The 20,774-nt window shown below is 39.4% G+C and overlaps 1 protein-coding gene across 1 annotated transcript in view; it reads left to right on the forward strand.

Moving 5' to 3' along the window:
* The window catches only part of VCAN (versican), a 193,032-nt gene that overhangs the window by 107,052 nt on the left and 65,206 nt on the right, over positions 1–20,774 (forward strand). Inside the window, exon 8 of the mRNA XM_084833608.1 lies at positions 13,574–19,042. Within this exon, the coding sequence (XP_084689734.1) occupies positions 13,574–19,042 (5,469 nt within the window). The remainder of the gene's footprint in view (positions 1–13,573; positions 19,043–20,774) is intronic.

Consider the following 20,774-nt stretch of genomic DNA (forward strand, 5'->3'; position numbering starts at 1 on the left):
ACATTTGCTGTTGTAACTTTCTTGTCAAAATATCATAGCATTATGTTGCTTCCTGTGGAAATGGCTACATGAAAGTTGGAACATCATCTGGTCCTTTTTAATCTTGCCTAGTCTGTTTTGGAGGATTGGCAGAGCATAATAGTAAATTAAAGAAAAGGCAATGTTCCTTAGTCTGGGTTCACATTTCTGAAAACTCTAGATATAAATCAGTTACTGCTCCATGTATCTAATATATATTTTATATGAACATTTTAGAAATAAAAGAGGTAAGATAGTTCTGTTCTAGTCAATGATCCACTTTTACAGGACCTATATTTAGAATGGTAAGTATTAAGAGATAACTTGATGATTCATTGCCCAATTACTGTGCATCCTCATAACTGAAAAACATGGAGTTTCTGACCACACATTGGCGATGGGGTGGGGGGAAGCAGGAGTCACAGATCCAGAAACAAAGTATATCAGTGTGATGCATATGTTGTTGCTATGAAATATCTGGACAGTGACACCCATTATTATAATCTATTTGGTGGGACAAATGTTCCTTAACTGTTTGTATTGCTTTCTGGGAATCACACAATATTGGAATTCTGATCAACACCCAGGGCCAGCCCTACCATTAGGCAGAATCGGGGGCAGGTGCTGGGGTGTACTCATGGGGCAGTAGTAGCATCCTGTAATTGTTTCACCTGAGCTCCCCACCCCCCTTTCCTTCTGTTGGAGGACACGACTGTACATGCCACACAGCCTGACCTGCACCAACTAAGTCAGCATGCTGCCCTCACGTACAGTGGAGGATGCTGTCCTTTCACTGCTATTGAAGTAAGATTCAACTGCTAGCCCCAACATCTCTACATGGAATGGGGTGGGGAAACACCATCTTGTCCTTTGCATCAGGCACACAATGTCTTGGTCTGGCCCTGCCAACACCTGATATATGTGACTGCAGTAAGAAGTCATAGTTACAGCTTTTTTAGCACTGAGTGAGCCAAGTATCTTTTTAGCAGTTTATATTCAATTGCAATGTTACCTTTACAGGGCCATTGGTTATACAGCCGGCAGTCAAAATCATAGTTGATCAGATAAACTATGCTCAGCCCTTGTTCTTTTTCCTGGAATTTACTAGGTTATGTAGCACTATTAATCTTGAAAGAATGTTATACTTAGCCACAGTAAGCTATTTTTAGACACCAGTTGTCTTTGCTAAAATATGAGAATAACCATTCTAAACATAGAGAGCTATCATCAAGGATTTTTTTTTTCAATACCTAATAATATGAGATAGTAGCTTCCTTTGATTAAAAAAAAACTTTTAAAGCAGGATCAAGTTAAATGCAGGCTCAATTTCTACATGTATTTCCAAGGCAGTAAACTCCTCATGGGAGACATGAGGAGACATTTGTCTGAAAATGTTCTCATACCAAAAACATGGAACTTACGACACCGGATAGAGTGTTAGTTTTCAAATCCTCTCTTTGCTGTAATAACTTCTGTAAGTTTCAGACAAATGCTTCCTGCAATGAAACTCTACAGAAGGGATGAGCAATGTTTTTGGGCCGTGGGCACATTTGACAATTTGAGAAAGTGTCCTGGGCACCACCACAAAATGGCTGTAATGGGAGTCATAGCAAAGGACAAGTAACATGCCTAAAAGAGTACAAGGCAGAGGGGATGTCTGAGCCCCAACACACTAAACTATTCCTTTGAACTTACAGTTTTCAGCACCAACAGGAATCTATTTCACAGCAATCCCAACTATGTTTGTTTTGTTTAAGTGGGAGGGGTACAGCACCTTGGTAGACACCAAGCAAGGGGTTGGGGGCAGGGGGCACATTGGTGCCTATGGGACCTGACCACCTCAGAAATATGAATTAACCCTCAGAACTCTTTGATCTGAAAGATGGCATGATGGGTAATCTTAACTAGCTAATGAAGAGCCATTGACTCAGTTAACTGAAACAAATGTACACCACCACACTGAAGTGTGGCCTCTGTACACCACCACACTGAATTTGATAGGAAACACACCCCGATGGGAGGGAAGGCAGGACTTTCAGCTGTAATTCAAGGGGTGTGACAAAAGTGGGGCACCAACCATTCAGGAAGTATAGCCAGTGGCATACACACCCATCGTTGGTGACTCATAAGTAATGGAACGAATGGCTGACAAGTAGCTGCATGGCCAGGTGTGGCCTGTTTCCTGGGTACCCCATAACCAATCAAGCAGATAAAAGGCCTGGAGGTGGTTCTGAGTGTTACATTTGCATTTGGTAGCTGTTCACTGGAACCCCCAACATGAGGTCCAAAGAGGTGTCCACGCGAGTGAAGGAGGCCATCATTAGGCTGAGGAGCAACATAAACCCATCAGAGAAATAGCAAAAACAGTGGGAGTGGCCAATACAACAGTTTGGAACATCCTGAAAAAGAAGGAATGAACTGGCAAGCTCAGCAACAGCAAAAGGCCTGGAAGACCACGGAAGACAACTAAATGGGATTTATTTATTTTATTTATTATTAAATTTATTAATCACCCATCTGGCTGGTCACCCAGCCACAGAATGGCTGCTCAGGGTGAAGAGGAACCCTTTCACAACACCTAGCCAGGTCAAGAACACTCTTGAGGAGGTAGGCATGTCATTGTCAACATCTATAGTCAAGAGATGGCTTTATGAATGTAAATACAGAGGCTTCACAACAAGGTGCAAACCACTGGTAACACCAAGAACAGACAGGCCAGATTAGCCTTTGCCAGCAAACACCTAAAAAAGCCTGCCCAGTTCTGGAATAAGATTCTTTGGACTGATGAAACCAAGATTAACTTGTACCAGAATGATGGGAAGAGAAAAGTATGGAGAAGGAAAGGAACAGCTCATGATCCAAAGCATACCGCATCATCTGTCAAACATGGTGGAGGCAGTGTTATGGTATGGGCATGTATGGCTACCAATGGAACCGGGTCACTGGTGTTTATTGATGATCAAAGCAGCAGGATGAATTCTGAAGTGTATAGGGCTATACTTTCTGCTCAGATTCAGCCAAATGCTGCCAAACTGATAGGATGCCGCTTCATATTGCAGAAGGATAATGACCCAAAACATATAGCAAAAGCTACCCAAGAGTTTCTGAAGGCAAAGAAGTGGGATGTTCTCCAATGGCCAAGTCAGTCACCTGATCTCAACCCAATAGAGCATGCTTTTCACTTACTGAAGACAAGACTGAAGGCAGAAAGACCCACAAACAAGCAGCAGCTGAGGGCAGCTGCAATAAAGGCCTGGCAAAGCATCTCGAGGGAGGAAATGCAGCATTTGGTCATGTCCATGGGTTTCAGACTTCAGACAGTCATTGGCTGCAAAGGATTTTCATCCAGGTATTAAAGGCGATCCTTAAGTTTGAAATGATGTTGGTTTGTTCCATTACTTATGAGCCACCAACGATGTGGATGTATGTATGCCACTGGCTGTCCTTCCTGAATGGTTAGTGCCCCACTTTTGTCACACCCTTGCATTACAGCTGAAAGTCCTGACTTTGCTCCCATCTGGGTGTGTTTCCTTTCAACTTCAATGTGGTGGTGTACAGAGGCCAACTGCCAAAACAGTTATCCTTGTTTCAATATTTCTGGCCCTGACTAAGTCCCACTGAATTCAGTGAGAGTTACTCCCAAGCAAGTGTGCATAAGATTGCAGCCTTGCTCTTCTTAATGCCACCCAGCATTGTGTGCCTGAGTAAAGTTCTGAGATGAAGAAAGTTTTAGTTTCATTAACATTTATCCTTGAGTTTGGTGATATATTAACAACAGGTATTCTTTGAAGAAAGGATGCATTTTCAACTTCCTTGCCCTGAGTTCAGCAGATAACCAGCTGTTCAGGATTCCCCATTAACCTGAGCAGCAGTGCTCAGCATTTTTCAGCTTTGAGGAGGCTTAACTGAGCTTCCTCTTCCTGTCTAAAGCAAATATAAAAGTAACTGATTTGAACACTGTTCCCACTATGGCATTTCTAAGCATCACAATGTTGATGTCCCTGAATGTCATTTTGACTTATACCATGAAAGTATTTAATCTCCTTTGCTTTGGGAATGATTAACTAATGAGGAAAAAATGTGTGGCAGTCTTCACTAACCAGTCTGTCCAAGCATAGAGAGGAGTCCATAGACTGGAGTGAGAAATCTGTGTAAAGATTTCAAATGTGTTATTGGGTTCACTGATCCTTAAAGCTTCATTATCACAGTAATCCTTCTGAATCACTGAATGATGAATTCTTGTATTTATCTCACCCTACCAGTCCTATATATGATGCTGAACTGTTTAGAGAGTCTTGGAGGATTTTTTTTTAGAGCAAGATTTAATGCCATATAAAAGATGCAGAATTCACAAGAACCTTAATTTCCTCATTTTATGGTCATATCTGCAGCTGCCAGAGTGGAAAGATAGTTTTGGTATGCTTTCTACATACAATGTGTGTGAAGGTGGGTGGGTGTCTACGTTAACAGCTCTGTTGCCAAAAAAGGTAAATTTCTTTATTAAGAACATAAGAAAACATGTTTTATCATATTAATATTAGTCAAAGAATATTGGTGAAGGAATTATTCAGAATATGGTTGCATGATTGTGTGTTTAAGTTTTAGTACTATGGGATATTTTTAGTAAGCCAGATCTTAAAAGCATAAGCTAGAAGCACTTTATACAAGAAGTGACTTCCAAGAAAGACAGAGGTATTGCCAGGCCTGATACACAGCATTCCCATATCATTTTTGGACAAACCCTTCCCAGCTTACATTATTAAACATGGGACTGGGTTGTTGGAGCATTCCGATGACTTAAAAAAGGCAAAATAGAAGTATTTGTTACTTCTATTGTTACAGCTAGGATAAACAGTAACAACGTCCTTTGTTTATTCTGTAACCTTATGATTGTTAAAACATGAGGTTAAGCTAACAAGGACATGCTAGAAACAAGGTCTTCTTTGTTTTGGACAAAGCAATATACTCATAATTAAAGACACATTCATTAAGTGCATAAGTGGTTAAATAGGAATTGGCTAAAATATAATATAGCTTTATGGTTGATCATTTTAAATGCATGGTTGAGCCTATAACCAACTGTTCAAAGCCCCCACAGTTTCTCTGTGCTCATATGGGTGAATAGGTTCCTTCTTATATTCATATCATTCATGAGAACTTTCAATCATTCTGGAAAAAGCTGGACTTTGATTTTAGATTTTGCTGTTCAGACAGGTGGAACGTGCTGTGGAATTCAAAGAGGGGCTCATCCTATTTTGCAGTGCCTTCTCCCCCGATTCACCTAGGTGCCCAGCCATATCAGACTCTGTTAGGGGTTCATTCACAGAGCTTTTATCTCGCTATTGAGATGGCGCTCTCTCAGAAGTTTGCGGGCTCTTTAGATGACACCGTTACCGTCCGGGGTGTCTCCTGCCATTTCCTCCAGCCTATCGCATGTTTTCCCCCAATGCAACAAATGTGGTATTCTTTCCAGTCCATGGAACAGGAGCGCCATGACCTTCCTGTGAAATTCTTCAATAGCAGAAGAAACTGCTGTGTCTGCCTGCTGTGGGCATTCGTTTTCAGTTGTGGGGGCGCGGTCAGGATGAGATTTGACAGAGGCAAGAATCGTCTGCTGATTGCGTCTCCTGCCTCTTTCAGAATTGGAGGGAGAAGAGGGTAAAATGCTTTCCTGCAACAAAGGGAGACACATCTGATCCCCACCCCACCAAGCTCAGAAGCAACTTGCGCTGTTGTTTCAGATAACCCTATTAAGTTCAATGGGGCTTACTCCCAAGTAAGTGTGCCAAGGGTTAGACTTACAGGGTGATCTTATGTCTACTCAGAAGTAAGTCCCATTGAGTTCAATGTGGCATTCGCCCACATAAGTGTGCCAAGGCTTGCAGACTTACAGCACAATCTTACATTTTATGTCTACTCAGAATAAGTCAAGAGGTTTCCTGGGGGCTGCAAGAAAGCAGTACAGCAGAAGTTAAGCTACGAAAACAAGGCTCCCCCCACTTCTTTGCATGCATGCCAGGGAAGGAGGAAGGCACTTCCTCAGTTCAAACCACATGGCTGCCATGTAAAGAAGCCCTTCCTAATCCCGCAAAGAAACTGAAAGCAGAAAGCTCTGGAAAGGATATGGGTTTTTGCGGGGGTTTTGCTTAATGTAGAAACACACAGGCTTGGATCCTCATGGCTTGGATCAGGCCCTTCCCATTGCCTCAAGTTCTCCTGGAGACCAGGAAGGCTAGGATGGCTAGTTACATATGGCAAAAAAAGAAAAAAAGAGGACATGCACTTCCAAAAAAGAGGACACAGGGTTGCACAAAAAGGGCATGTGCTAATTTATATGTATAGAAATGACTAAAATTTAAACAGAAACACAATACACCTCCCAATAGTGGGTGCAACTGTGACCAGGTGACCTGTGTGCCTGCTCAGGCTACCACTGATGGGCAACTCCAAGGCCCCTACTCTCTTCTCACAGTTTCTTATGGTTCTTCATCTTTAAACCTGACTCAGGACAGCCCTTCAAATAGAAAACACCTTCAAATAGAAGACTGTCCTCTGACAGACCTTCAAGGAAGGCCGTACACCTTACATTCACTAATGACTTCAGCAGCACATCCTGCGGCCTAGAGGCTTCTGGGCATACATAGTGGAACAAATAATAATCTGGCATATTGAGTAAGAGGACCTGACACATCCAGAAAAATATAATCCAGTAATTCAAAGCTAATATTGAATATGCACTTGTGGGTCCGTCCACTCTCATAACTACAATTTTGTAGTACCTGATCAGCGCATGTTGAGGCAGTCTCTCATGATTTTTCAGTGGAAGTCAGAATGCTATTTATTTTGTCTTTGAAAACTTTACCACATATGTTAATAATTGCAGTGTGTAACTATGTACACACATGCAGATAGATTTAGAGACAGAACACTCTTTAAGAATGCAGCCTTTGTAGTTTTATAACTTTCTTTCATCAGTGAAACATCTTTCACTGAAACAGTCAACTGTTACTTCGGGTCATTTTCTACAGAGCAGTTATACTGACTGTAAGAGCACTACTTCAGAGTAAGTGGTTTGAGGATTTCAGGCATACTCTAAAAATAAAAATCCTGGACAGCTACATATTAAGTAAAGCTGCAGGAAGAAACTAGAATTGCCATTGTCAATATTTAGCAAGTGTGGCATTAATTTAAACTTCCTTAGAACTGCGGTGAAATATATATTAAGTCTACTGCAAGCATTCTGCCAAGCCAAGAATATATTACAGTCATATTGAACATCCACAGCCAATGAACAAGTATATAATGAAGAACAAACCTACACTGAATCCCAAATAGAACAGAAGAAAAGCATCAAAGATGCTTAAATCAGGAACAGCACACCATTTTCTCCCCTTGGTAATCTAAAGTAAATCTTTTGTTGTTGTTGTAAATGTAAGGGTTCCTTCTTTGAAAAAACAACAACACAGTAATATTTGTTGCCCCAAAGCAGCTTATCAGTAGTAGACGTTATTGTTAATGATCTCTCGTGTAAGTAAGGAAGAATCCATTCTTAACTACTGGTGGTATAAATAACCCCAGGCCTAAACAAAGCAGACCAACCACCCCAAATCCCAAAATGTTTAACTGTGCATTTAGTATATGTAATAGTTGGTGAGTTGGTCAAATATATCTAATTTTGAAAAAAGTCCACCTGCTACTTGAACTCAGTGTGACTTTTCTTGTAAAATTCTAGACATGTGTACGGGGTAGAAAAGAAGGAATTCTATTCATGGATCTATGTTCATCTTTCATTTCATGTATTTATACCTCAAATATATGGTTATTTCAATTGTTTCATTTCAGCACAAATTCTGCCCTTACCATCATGAATAAATAAGGTATTGTTTATACAATAATAATAATATAATGTAAATAATATAAAAGAATGAAGTTGTGTTGACAAATTCATGGAGGATAAGGCATATGCTGCTTCCAGTATCAGAAGCACTATGCCTAGGTACACCAGTTGCTGGGGAACATGGGTGGAAGGGCGCTGTTGCACTCATGTCCTGCGTGTGAGTTTCTTGTGGGCAGCTGGTTGGCCGCTGTGTGAACAGAATGCTGGACTAGATGGACCCTTGGTCTGATCCAGGATGGCTTTTCTTATTTCTTATGTTCTTAGGTAGTATGCCAAAGACCAGATTACTTGTGTCTTTTCAGACACAGCTTTGTCATTTCATTGTTTTTCCAAGAAAGGCATGGCGTAGCAATTTTTTTTTAAAAGAAAGTCATAGTTTGTAAAGGCTATTCTCATGACTTTGTTAAAAAAAACTAGTTTGAACAAAAATAAGGATATTTCTTAGATGCTAATATAAAATATCAGAGGACAACAAAACAAGATTAAAGAGCTAATCTAACACTGGGCCAAGTGAATGCTGGGCTTTGATAAGGATATGTCAGTCAGGAAACATTGTAACTTGAACTACTTAACATTTTCTGCTTAAAAAGACATAAGAAGAATGAAGTTTCACCTCCTTTGCCCAGCTTACTTAACACATAGGTCTGAGAGGGAAAAATAATATAAACCTTTAATCATTTTTAATATATTAAACTGAAATAAATAAATAACTGTCCTGAGCTTAGAAGAAGCATTTGCCAAACTGTGATAATTCTAGCTGTGAGGCATGTGAAGATGCTGCCTGTGGTGACATCCACTCTGTTCAGATGTTTCTGCTCATAGACAACAATTTTGTCAATCCAAAATGGGGCACTTTCTAAAAGGCTTTGACCTTGAGAAGATTCTGTTAATTGAAAGATACATTTTCTTTTCCATGGTCTTCCAGTGGAATACAGAGAGGGAAACACTGTAAATCAAGCTCTGTAACTGAATCGGAAGACTTGCATACCACTGCTGACCACCCAACTTGCATGATTTTCAATTCCTTTCAAGCCAGTTGCGCAAAATTAGAGTTCTTATTCAGTATTTCCTTCAAGAAACTGAGTTGAGTAATTTATAGCCTTATGCAGGATCAATTTGTGCACGGTGGTCTTTTTTAAAAAGTTTACTGCTGAAGGGAATGTAAAAGTTCTCCAGATGTCTCTTTTAATTGTCAGAAAGAAAACAAAAAGTGTTCTTTGATTAAATATATATAGTAGTGGGGCTGTAGAAAACATGTTCAGCAATATGTTCATTAAAGTTTTATGTGCGAGCTAAAGATAAGAATGCTTTGACAAGGACATGCCAGCTTAGAAACATTGTAATATGGTCAATCTTTAAATTTCTATTTTTAAAAACCAATGACGTTTCACCTGCTTTGTCCAACCAATATAACACATAAGCCCAGGAGGGAAAAATAATATAAAATGTAATCATTTTTTAATATATTGGTTTGTTTTATTTAGCTGTGTGTCGTGGTAGCTTTGTTTCTTCACAACTAAGTTGCTGTCATTGGGCCCTTTCCAGATTTCTTCTAACCACAGAGTAGCAACTTTCAGTGGTTTCAGTTCTTTCCCAGATGGTGGGATCACAGACTCATTCAGGTCATTTGGTTTGATAAATCCAAAGAGTTCTCACTCAAGAGATCTGGAAGACAAAAAGATGCTTTAGCATAATCCAGTCCCTCCATCCTGGTTGACAACATGACTGATGGAGGGTCAGCGAGAGTGACATAGTTCATATCATTAGCTTCTTATCTTGTGTAACCTTCACCCCTCCAAGTTCTAGTAGGCAAAACCTGGACATTTCTGGTGAGCTGTGACAGGAGAACCAGCAGAGCAAGAAAATAATGTAGTCAACAGAATGCCAAAGCCAGGAACTAGAAGACAATGGGGAGCTGGCATACCTGCGTTAACTAAGGCAGAAAGCAACAGCCTAGTCATCAGTGAAGTTTGTCCATGGCAGCAGGGACTGAAGAAGGGCTAGCAAAAATATAGAGGACAGGAAGCCCAACTCAAGAGGTTGAGCAGAAAGGAAGGTCTTCCTAATCATGGAAGCCATTGATAGGGATAACTCAACCGGCCTGAGGGAGAGAACAAAGATGGTGGTGATGAAGATCTGCAAATCCCAGCAGCTTAGTTTGGAAAGTAGCTAAGTGCTAGAGCAAAGGATGCCACCCAATCCAAGCTGATGCTTTCAACTTGGGAGTAAGTGAGAATGGTGTGACTTTGCTGAAATGGGAAGATTCTACATCAGCAAGTTCTAAAATAGGTTAAGGAGTCAAGAATTGCTCTACTTGTCTATAGAGTAGACTGGGCAGCCCAACTAGAATGCAGCGCTGTCCTCAGACCCTTTGTCTATATCAGGTTGCTAGATTTCCAGTAGTCATACCTCCTATAAGGGGTGAGTTTGGGGGAGAGTAGTGGGGTCCAAATGGAGAGAATCTGAATACTAGTAAATGACATGTGCCTTCAGACAAGGAAAAAAGAAGTGGAGCACAGATGCAAGCCCTGTTCAGAGAGGGCAAATACCTACAGGGATTGAAAAATTGATGATCGTAGCCACCGTAAAAGAATTATAGTATGAGGATGGTATTTAATATTGTAATACTTCATGTTCTACAATATTATTTTTCTCCAGGGAAGCTATGAAGAACAACTGTTTAATATTTTAGAACAGAACCTGGTTATAAGATTATCCAGATCTGTAGGAGAATCCAAGACAGAGCATTGTATCTGCAAATTGCTTTTTGTGTGTGTGCATTAAATGTTATGAAGGTTAGGGAGATCTGTGCAGGCTTGATGTGGATTGCTGTTTGATACATATGTGTATGTATTTATGTCTTCTCTGTGTGCCTAGAGCAGATGCTTTTTACTGGATTTATTGCCCACTATAAATAGTTTAGACTGAAGCAGTAATCAGTGGGTCTCCCAGGTGTGCACGATTAGAAAAATAATCCACTGGTCAGAACTTGCTAGTATTATTACCATCCCACAAATGGTTGCTTATGCAGGCAAGATTTTAAGAACACGGAGTTCATAATTTTCAGTTTGATTTCTTAAGGCTGCAATCATGTACCCACTTAGTTGAAAGTAAGTCCTATTGAATGCAATGGGAGTTACATCTGAGTAGACATGTATAACAGTGCACTGTGAGTTTAACAAAAAAAAAAAGTTTCAAAATTATTGAAGACTGTGTCCTTGTAAGAAAAAAACATTATGGTCACATCATGATAGCTTGTTTTATAGTAATTACTTCAAAAAGTGAAACTACCTCAGGTAATTGATTGGTTTCATGCAGTATTATGAAGACAGCTCCATAACCTTTCATTTTCACTGCCCAAAGAATTTCTGGAAAATTTTGCAATATCTGGATATTCCCAAGTAGATTGCAGGGCAGAATCTAAATTACAGTCAGCATAAAGGGTCTGGGATTCCTCTCACATATTATAGATCTCTCAGTTACAGTAAAGGCTCCCCAGGTATGTAATTATAAATATGCTGGAGAAACAAAAATAAAAGGTCTCCATCTTTAAAACAGAGTGCTCCAAAATATTTCTGATAAAATAGTTGGCTCATAATTATTTTACTTCAGTTTCTTTAGCCCATGAAGCAGCTTGTGTGAAAAACGTCATGAAGTTGAAATGTTTCAGTGGCACACAAATCCTCCCAAATCTGATCAGGCTGTGACCAATGTCCTTGTTAATTGCCACAACCTCCTGACACCAACTCCCTTTTCCCCACTATCATCTTGCTTTCAGTATAGTCACATGCACATGCATACACATACACACTCTTACCCTGCATCCCGACTAAACATACCTAGACCTTATAATCTCTCTTGGGGTCACCCTGTATCTCTCCATAGCCACACTAAACTCCAAGATAGCCTAGACACTATGCATCTCCTCACCTACCATCCTGATAGGGGAAACTGACAGCAGTAGTAAAGCAGAGAGCTGAACTGTGAATATAATTGGCAGACCAACAGAGAGACTGGATTAAAGGTTGTGAGAGTGAACAAGTACTATGTGCTAGTGAGGAAGGTCTCTTTCCTGAGAGCCTTCAAAATATAGAGCTGGTTCCAACTTTGATGATGCTAATTATATGGGGAAAAGGGAGGTTACAATGGTTTCCATTTTCACTGTTTCCTGTTGGGCAAACTTCTAAAGGGATACAGATAACTTGAATTAGATTATCTTCTCTCCCCATTTTATTTCTCTCCCTCCTCCTTCACAGTCTGTGATTTCAGAAACAGAAAGTGGAATAAGTGTGAAAACAGCAAACGATTGATGTCAACCATTGAATATGATGTCAGCAGCACTTCTGTCACAATGACATTGCCTCCTATCAGCTTTGGATCTAGTTAAAGTCAAACTCTTGTTTTAGTTCTCTTGCATTCTCAGGATGTGTACATCCTGTACCTGCAACAGAAGAAACTGATCTCTTCTCAGTTCAGCTTCCCTTACCAGCTCCTCTGCCATCTCCAGCAGCACTTCTTGCTGCCTTAATTTCTCTCTGGCAAGACAACCACTTCCACATTGTGCCACCTGTACTGGAAGTAGTGGGCAGAAGAATGGACAGAAGCGACTGTTGTGGGACTGGTGGCAGTGTGTGAGGAAAAGAAAGCAGTTGTTGGATGTATGGATGCTGTGGTTGCTGCTGCCCTTTTTGCCTTTCCTTGTACAAGTCCTCCCCCCGCCCCTTATTTGTGTATGACTGTTTACAAACAAACAAAAAAATAACAAAACCTTAACTTCTTGTGTTTTCTCTGCTCTGGGTAGGGTGAGGTTGTGACGTGCATGCACAATACTCAACAACCATGGGTGGTGGGAGTGGGGGTGGGTTGGTCCATTTTAGGGGGTCTAATTTTGAAGGCCACGCATTTAAATAAACAACAACAAAAATAGTCTCAGAGGTTCCCCTAGGGAAATCTTTGCTTTGTTCATGAGAAGCCCGTTTTGCTTCCAGAATTATTGGCACAGGGTCTTTGAGTTCACTATTAGAGGAAACTGAGACTTTCCTCCAAACATGTTTCCACCCAAATCTTTTAAAATAATGGGTGGCTGAAGGATAAAAGCAAAATATTTGAAGAGCTGAATGAATTTTTTAATTAAGCTGAATTATTTATACTCTAATAGTGCAATCTGTATGTGTTTACTCAGACGTAGGTCCGATTGAATTCAATGAGATGTACTTTTAGGTAGCTAAGTATAGGACTGCAGCCTAAATTTCCTAATTTTTACTTCACTTTCTAAGGAATATTAATTTATGATGGAATATACATACAATGGCATGTGTGTGTGTGTTTACCTTGCTAGCTGATATCATGAATAGTTTCTTCAGCTTATGATTGACATTTTCCTCTTTTTCATAGACTATAGTATCTCTGATGAAATATGTGGCTTGAAACAGCTTTTAAATTTTTATTTCATGTTATCACAAAACTGAAAATAACTGAATAGAAAAACAATACGGTAGTGAAATTTTAAAAGTGTTTTTAAAGTAGCTGAATTCTAATGGAAGAACATAGAGTGTTTGATCAATTTCGTTTCAGTGCATTTGGTTTTACTATTATAGTTGATACTACCCATGTCAAAACAGTTGCTAAAATATTATTAAAAGCTCTCTTTTTTTGCAGATCCATTCCATGGATTTTGGGATTTGTTTGGTTTTGAAATTCATCCACATGAAGCAGATGAACCCCCTACAGATGCTGAACCCTGCACAGCAACCCCTGATGAGGTGTCTGCAGAATTAATAATTCTGGAGCCTTTTATTGAAGAGGAGGAGGAGGAGGAGGAGGAAGAGGAAGACTGTGAGAATGCTACTGATGTCACAACTCCCCCAGCTCTGCAATTTATCAATGGAAAGCAGCAGGTCACTACTGCACCTAAAGATACAAAAGCGGAAGAAGCAAGGAGTGACCAAATTGAAAGTTTAGCACATTCCAAAAATGTAACATTTTCACACATCAATGAAACAAACATACTGTCTGAGAATGAAGTCTCTGCCACAATACAGCCAAATGAATCCACTGAAATAATAGGAGAAACTGCAGTTACACAAAAGTTAATGGCAGAGTCTGCCATGACAGAACTTGTCTTCAGTGGGGATTCAGATGTTTCTACTACAGATAAAATCCTTGAAATAACATCTGTCCATGGCCAGCCATTATCAGACACAACAGAGAAATTAACACAATCTGAACCAGATTTTAATCAAATCTTAAGTAAACACACTCACATTTTCTCTTTAATTAATTCAGAACACTCAGGTGATTTTACAACCAAAACTGAGTTAAACAGTTATGCCTTTTCACCCACAGCGAAGACAACACTAAAAGAAGATTCTAAAAAGTTTTCTGCTACAACTTCTGCTCCAAGTGGGTTACCTCCTTTCTCCACTATATCTGCAGGCATGGAAGACAACACAATGTCAGAAAATGAAGTTTCTATTCTGCAAGATGATTATAAATCAACAGGTAGATCTGATATACTTTCTTCTGTTCAAAGCTCATTGGAAGCAACCAGAAGCCCTAGTTCATTGTATATATCAGAAGGCTCTGGAAATTTTCCAGAAGGGAATTCAGAATCTACAAGCGTGTTAATAAAAATGGCAGATACAGAAAATATTCCTGTTCAGGAAATTTTCTCAGATGTTGGTGAACAAATTCCTACCAAAAGTAGCCCAAGTGTTTCACAGCCTTCTGCTTCTTTGTATGAAAAGACTACCTCTACACTTAAACAAAGTTCTATAGAAGCTATTACTACCCAATCTATTACTGAATTAATTTTGAGCTCTACCAAAAATGCAGCAGAAGTGGAGGATAAGGAAGACAGTATGAGTACCATTTCTTCAACTCCTGAGTATTCAACTACAGTTGAGACTGAAAAGTTGCTGCTCAGTAATGACTTCAAGAATATTAGTGATAATGTTAGAGTTGTGAGCCAGCAATCCATAACTTTCATCAAAACAATATCAGTGACAGAAGTTCCACCTCTCAAAACCAAAGAGGCCACAGAGATGAGACTGCCCATAGATGAAGAATCTGGGGATGGATCTACAGATATTTGGAGGAAGCCTGGCAGAGACATACTTTTGGGGGGTTCCACAGACAAAGTGGTAAGTACTGACTCCCCATATATAGATCCAGGTTCTGGAGAAATCGATCTTATGACTCAAACTACTACACTGACTTCATTCCCATTGAGGTCTGGACATCGAAGCACTGATAAACAAGTAAAGGAAATAGACATTTTTAACACAGATGCATCACCTTTGAAATATGCAATAACGGTTGATCCTACAATGCAAGTGTTAGGTACTGAATCACATGGGGAGGGCATGGAATCTAGAATAGAAGGTGAAGTATCAAAGAATGTAACTGATCCTCAAGGAGTACCACAACATGAATCAGATACAGTTGAAATGTTGTCATTTAGTGAAAAGTCCATTGTAGAGTCCACTGAAGAAGTAATAACATCTCCTACAGCAATGGAAAAGAAAATGGAATTATTTGAAACTACTGGTGTGACAGTATCTGTTGAGCCTTTGACAAACATTGCTCCTGACATCAGTGTGACTCATGATGTCAGAAGTATAAAGCCAGTAACTGAATCAAGTGAAAGTAGAAACACTATAATAATTTCTGCCAGCACTCCAATAATATTGAAAGATAACATAGCTCCACAAGAAAGAAGCTCTGAATTTATAACAAATGAAACAATGGAATCTGCTCAACCAGAAAGCACATGGCATCTGTCTCCAACCACCTTTGTAGAGGAAATTGCCCTTGTGGATCTGGGTTCTGGAGTGGAATCACTAGATGACAGAAGTGGTGTGGTACTAATTCCTCATGATCCATCAGAAAGAATAATTAGTACTAAATTTCCATTGGTTGAACAAGGTTCTGGAGACCTAGGTTCTTTTACAGATCCTCCTATAAAAACAACAGTTTTATCAGAATTACTGGTAGAAAGACTTGGAACTCAAACAATAAGAAATGAAAGCAAAGATAGCATGACATCTAGGTATCAGATGCATACAGATGCACCTGCAAAGTTAGACATAAGTAGTGCCACTACAATAATCTCAACAAATTCAGGAATTACAAGAAAAGTCTCTAATGTGTCAAACATGGAAGAGGAAACACCAGCTGAATTGGAAACAAGAGTTTTTGCTACAACCCTCCCTTTGGAAGATGAAGTGAATTCTCATGAAGAAAGTACTGCTGGAACATCAGGGGAAATGGTACAAACTGCTGGAGTAAAAATACAAGAATATTTTGTTAAAAGTACAGAATCTATAACTGAACAGCCAGAAATTTCAAGTGGTTCTACATTTACCCCATACGTAGAAGAAATAAAATTTGACGTCACTTCTGGTACTGAATTATATGAGAAAACCCTCATAACTGAGTCCAAAACATTTCAAAACAAAGCTGTAAGCACATCGTCAATCGTCGGAGAGAAAGAAGAATGGTTGGTACAAAATGTTCACCCTACTGAAGATAGCCACAAAGCTTTCTCCACGTCTGCAATGTATAAGCCAGTTAGCACAGCAATCAGTAATGCTCTGTTGTACTCTGAACAAGGTTCAGGAGATGCATTCTTCATGGTACAGTCTACCACTGTACATGTAAGTCCTGCTATATTAAAAGAAAGTGCAAACAAATTAAATCATGATATTCTTCATCCTAAAAGTTCAGAAGTAACTTTTGCACCAGAGAAAATAAAAGAATTTCATAGACACACCACTAAACCAAATGAAGATTTTGACAGTGAAATTAAATATCCACATACTAAAGCAGAAGCACTGCCTGCAACAAGTGACAAAGTAGTCTCTACTGCATCCACCCTGGATGTTTGGGTCACTGACACTGAAGCATCTACCATAAGGCAGCTCATTCCTGAACATTATCAAAAGCAAGAGGAAGAAAATATAACAGCAGCAGCAGCAGCAGCAGCTGTTACCGATGGAATTTCCCAAGGGCAAGCCTCTTATGTGATGAAGCATGAAGATACAACTCCTGTTTCAGAATTATTTACTGCAACCACTACTATTAAAATATCTAAAATGCCTAAAACCACATCAGAGCCCAACATGTTGAGTGTAACAGGTCATGAAAGTTCTGGGGAAGGTTCTGGCTGGCTGGACATCATGGGAAAACATTCGGAATCACCTACCCAATTGCCCAAAAGGGAAATACCATTTACATCTCATACCCCTGGTGAAAAGTATTCAGAGGTTGTGAACCCAGACGCAGCAGTGAATGGAACCCAGATGGTGCCAATATCATCACCTATCCACAGAGAAGAAAAGCAATTGCTACCAACCTCAGATAGCGACCTTTCAGAGACATTTGCAGATGAAAGTTCCACAAACAGCTTAAAAGACTATGAAGAACTTATACCAATGGTTGGTGACAAAAGAAATTATTCTGGAGATATTTCTATTTCTATTGATGTTATTGAAGCAGGCCATGGAATAATATCTGATGAAACAACAATTATAGATGCCGATAACTTGAAATCACATATTGAAGATATAAGTGGCCAAACGACTGTGGGTTCTGAGAGACGCACAATGTATGGTATTTATACTTCAGCCATGGGAATTCAGCATACAACACCTGACATTACTTTAACTGATGATATATTTGACAGCTTTGGTGATAGAAGTTCTGTAACCAGTAAGTTCATATACAGTGAACCCATAATATCTGAACACACACTAACATCAAATGATGTGGGTTCAGGAGATGTTATACATTTCACAACAGAAACTCCCATCTCTCAAGAGCTTCCTACAATAGCCACTTTGCTTCCAACCACCCCACTCTTTAGCAGTTCTACTATATTGTCTCCAACCAGCTCCAAAATTGGTGAAACGGACAAAGAATTAGAATTTGAAACTACACATACAGAATCCAAAAAGACAATAGAAGACATCTCTGAATTACAAACATTGTCAGACAACCAAGCAATAGCTGATGAAAGTGAAATTGTTTCAACCACTGGCACTTTAGGAAAGGGACAAGTAGAAATGGATGAAAAGAAGCAAATGGCTCTTTCCCCTACACCACCATACCTATTTGTTAAACCAGGTCAAGCTTCAACAACACACAAGTCTGAAGAAAGCACTGTTGCTTTGCCACTTGTCTCCCAAAGTGTAATGAAGTCTGAACAAACAAGCCACGACACTTACGAAGGGATGAAAATTGCAGCCACAGAATCAATAGAAACAGATCCAGAAAAATTCCTCCTTGTAACCCAAACACCAAAATCACCTGTGACTGTCTATTTACAAAATGGAGTTTCGGAGTACCCTGAAGAAATCTTGCCGAGTGCTTCATCATCAGCTGATTCTGACAAGCACGGTTTGTCAGTAGTACAAACCTTTAAAGAAGCTAGCGCTGACATTGCAGCAACTTACAAACCTGGCCTGAAAGAGTCTTCAGATAACACAGAGTTTCCATTAGCATCTTCTCCCAAGCTGGAATTAGAGGGCAAGGTCACTGAAAGTACAACTTTTTCTAGTGGGCATATCACAGAAATGAAAGAAAAGACAACAGAAATGATAACTGCAGAAGAAACCACTATTTCCAAAGAGTCTTTTTCAAAAGAAGCTAAACCGACACCCTTTAAACATTCAGGCACTGAAACTGTAGAAGCTAGCTCAGAAGAAGAAACTTCTCCTGAGAAAGTGAAGGAGCTAAACCAGTCAGATGAAAATAGTGCGGAGGGAGCCTTGCCCTGGATACACACCACACCTCCTTCAGTTCCACATGAGAGTAAAGCAGGTGGAGTATTTGGTGTTGATGGGGAAGTTGATGCTTGGCCTATTTCACCCCCACCATCTATGGATACAACTGTGGAACCCCAGACTGGGCAGAAGGAGCCAACAACAATTTCTTCTAATGCTACAACTAAAGTTCCAGGCCCCGAAAGCATTCCTGACTATAATAAGCAGACAAGGAACACTGTGGATATAAGCACAAATGAACTTGTAACTCCACCATTTTTACTTCTGGATGTTACTAATGGATCAGATTTCCAGATTGGCACAGGTGGGGGTTCAGTTGAAGGCACAGCTGTTCAGATCCCAGGTAAGAGCTGAATTATCTGATTACATCCTTTTCCCTTCTGAAATGATATATGTTCTTCATTCATATGTAAATATTTGCCTGTAGATAGAAAACTGTGAAGGCAATAATCTTAGGTGACACAATACATTTTTTTGCCTGATGTTTGCAGTCTCAGCTTTTGTTCAGCATATAGTCACATAGACATGTGTAATGTGAACTGGATGAATATGGGTATGGCTGGCAGCAGTTCCTATGATTACAACAGCCCCGTCCCCAGGAATTACATCTGGCTGTATCTGGGTTTGCCTGGCTCACATGTTCCATTAGTCCATTCATATGTGTGTCCAGAAACACTCGGGACTGCTTGTATGAGGAAATAACAGATTGTGTGAGCCATGAAACCTTTAGTTATATAGTCAAATAAGTTTAGAATAGTAACAGAATAGTAAGTAAGTTGATATTAGCAAATGTTCTAAGGCTGTAAGAATTTTATATTTCACAGTGATACAGATATATGGATTCATATGCCCTTGTGCAAAAGGGAGCTGCATAATAATTTGATGGGATTCATATTTGCGTTGAGATCCTGGGATGAAAGCCGTTCAAAGCTGACAGCAGAGGTGGACAGCAATTCTCTCCTTGCTTCTCCCCATCTGCAGTGGTTCTCTTGTTTAGCATTTTACCCATGTGCAATGAGAATCATTGTGGGCCTGTGCATGTGGAGCAACTGCAAAACTCCCTTTGTTGAGGAAACCTGATAGCTGGATGATTTTCTAGTACTCTGTGGGATCAGTTGCTTCTTTTAGTATGGCTGAAATGTTGATGAATTGAGTGGGCTCTTGTTCTAAAGATCTTTAAAGGATGTGCTGTTTTTAAAACATGTTCATCAGTTTTTCTTTAGATTTTTTTTCTTTAGTCAAACACCATGAACTTAATGGAAGATCTTCCATTGTCTGCCATTGCTAGCTTTTATATGACACTTAAGTGCAAATAGCACAAAACAAATACACCTAGGGCACATAATCTTTGCTCTGTGTGATTAAATATGGAAAGAAGGCACTTTGGAGCAATATTTCTTTCTGACGGGGTGGATTCACATGACTACATAGTGTGTGGATGTTGCTTTCTTGTCATGGAAAGACTTTATGTGTGGCAGCAACATGCCATGGATGTTCCATATAATCGTAGCTTTCAGATGTAAGGTTCTCTGAATCTAACTTTAAGATCTTCCCATGACAAGAGTATAGATTAAAAAATATATATGATTTTTTTTAAAGCTGTAATAGTTGCATCAAATTGTTTTAAAGAGTACTCACACCTTATTTTCTCTTTATATAATGCACATGAAAGACTGGTCCAGATTCATATATCACACACACAATACCAAAATCAGTTTACTGCATTATTGTTTTGCATTAAAAATAATATGAGACACCTAGATATTTATGATATGTGAAGTGTATAATGTATATTTGGCCTCTCATTCAGTTAGTCCATTAATAAATTTATGAAGAAATAGAATGGGCATATAGTTTGGTGGAAAACAAATGATAGTGTGAAATAAATGTTTGTGGGTATTCAGTGGTCACAAATGGTATCCAGAAAGATGGTAAAGAAGACGTATGGTATAAGAATGCATGTTCTGTGTACCCAATCATTTCACATAAACTAACTCTGTTCAGATAAATGCATATTTCATTCACTGTGCACATATGTTTTAACTGTTTTCGGCTATAATTAATTGTCATGTCAT

The sequence above is a fragment of the Heloderma suspectum genome, chromosome 2 (genome assembly GCF_057233095.1).
Source record: "Heloderma suspectum isolate Gila_16-S chromosome 2, 16-S_ref, whole genome shotgun sequence".
NCBI classification, from domain to species: Eukaryota; Metazoa; Chordata; class Lepidosauria; order Squamata; family Helodermatidae; genus Heloderma; species Heloderma suspectum.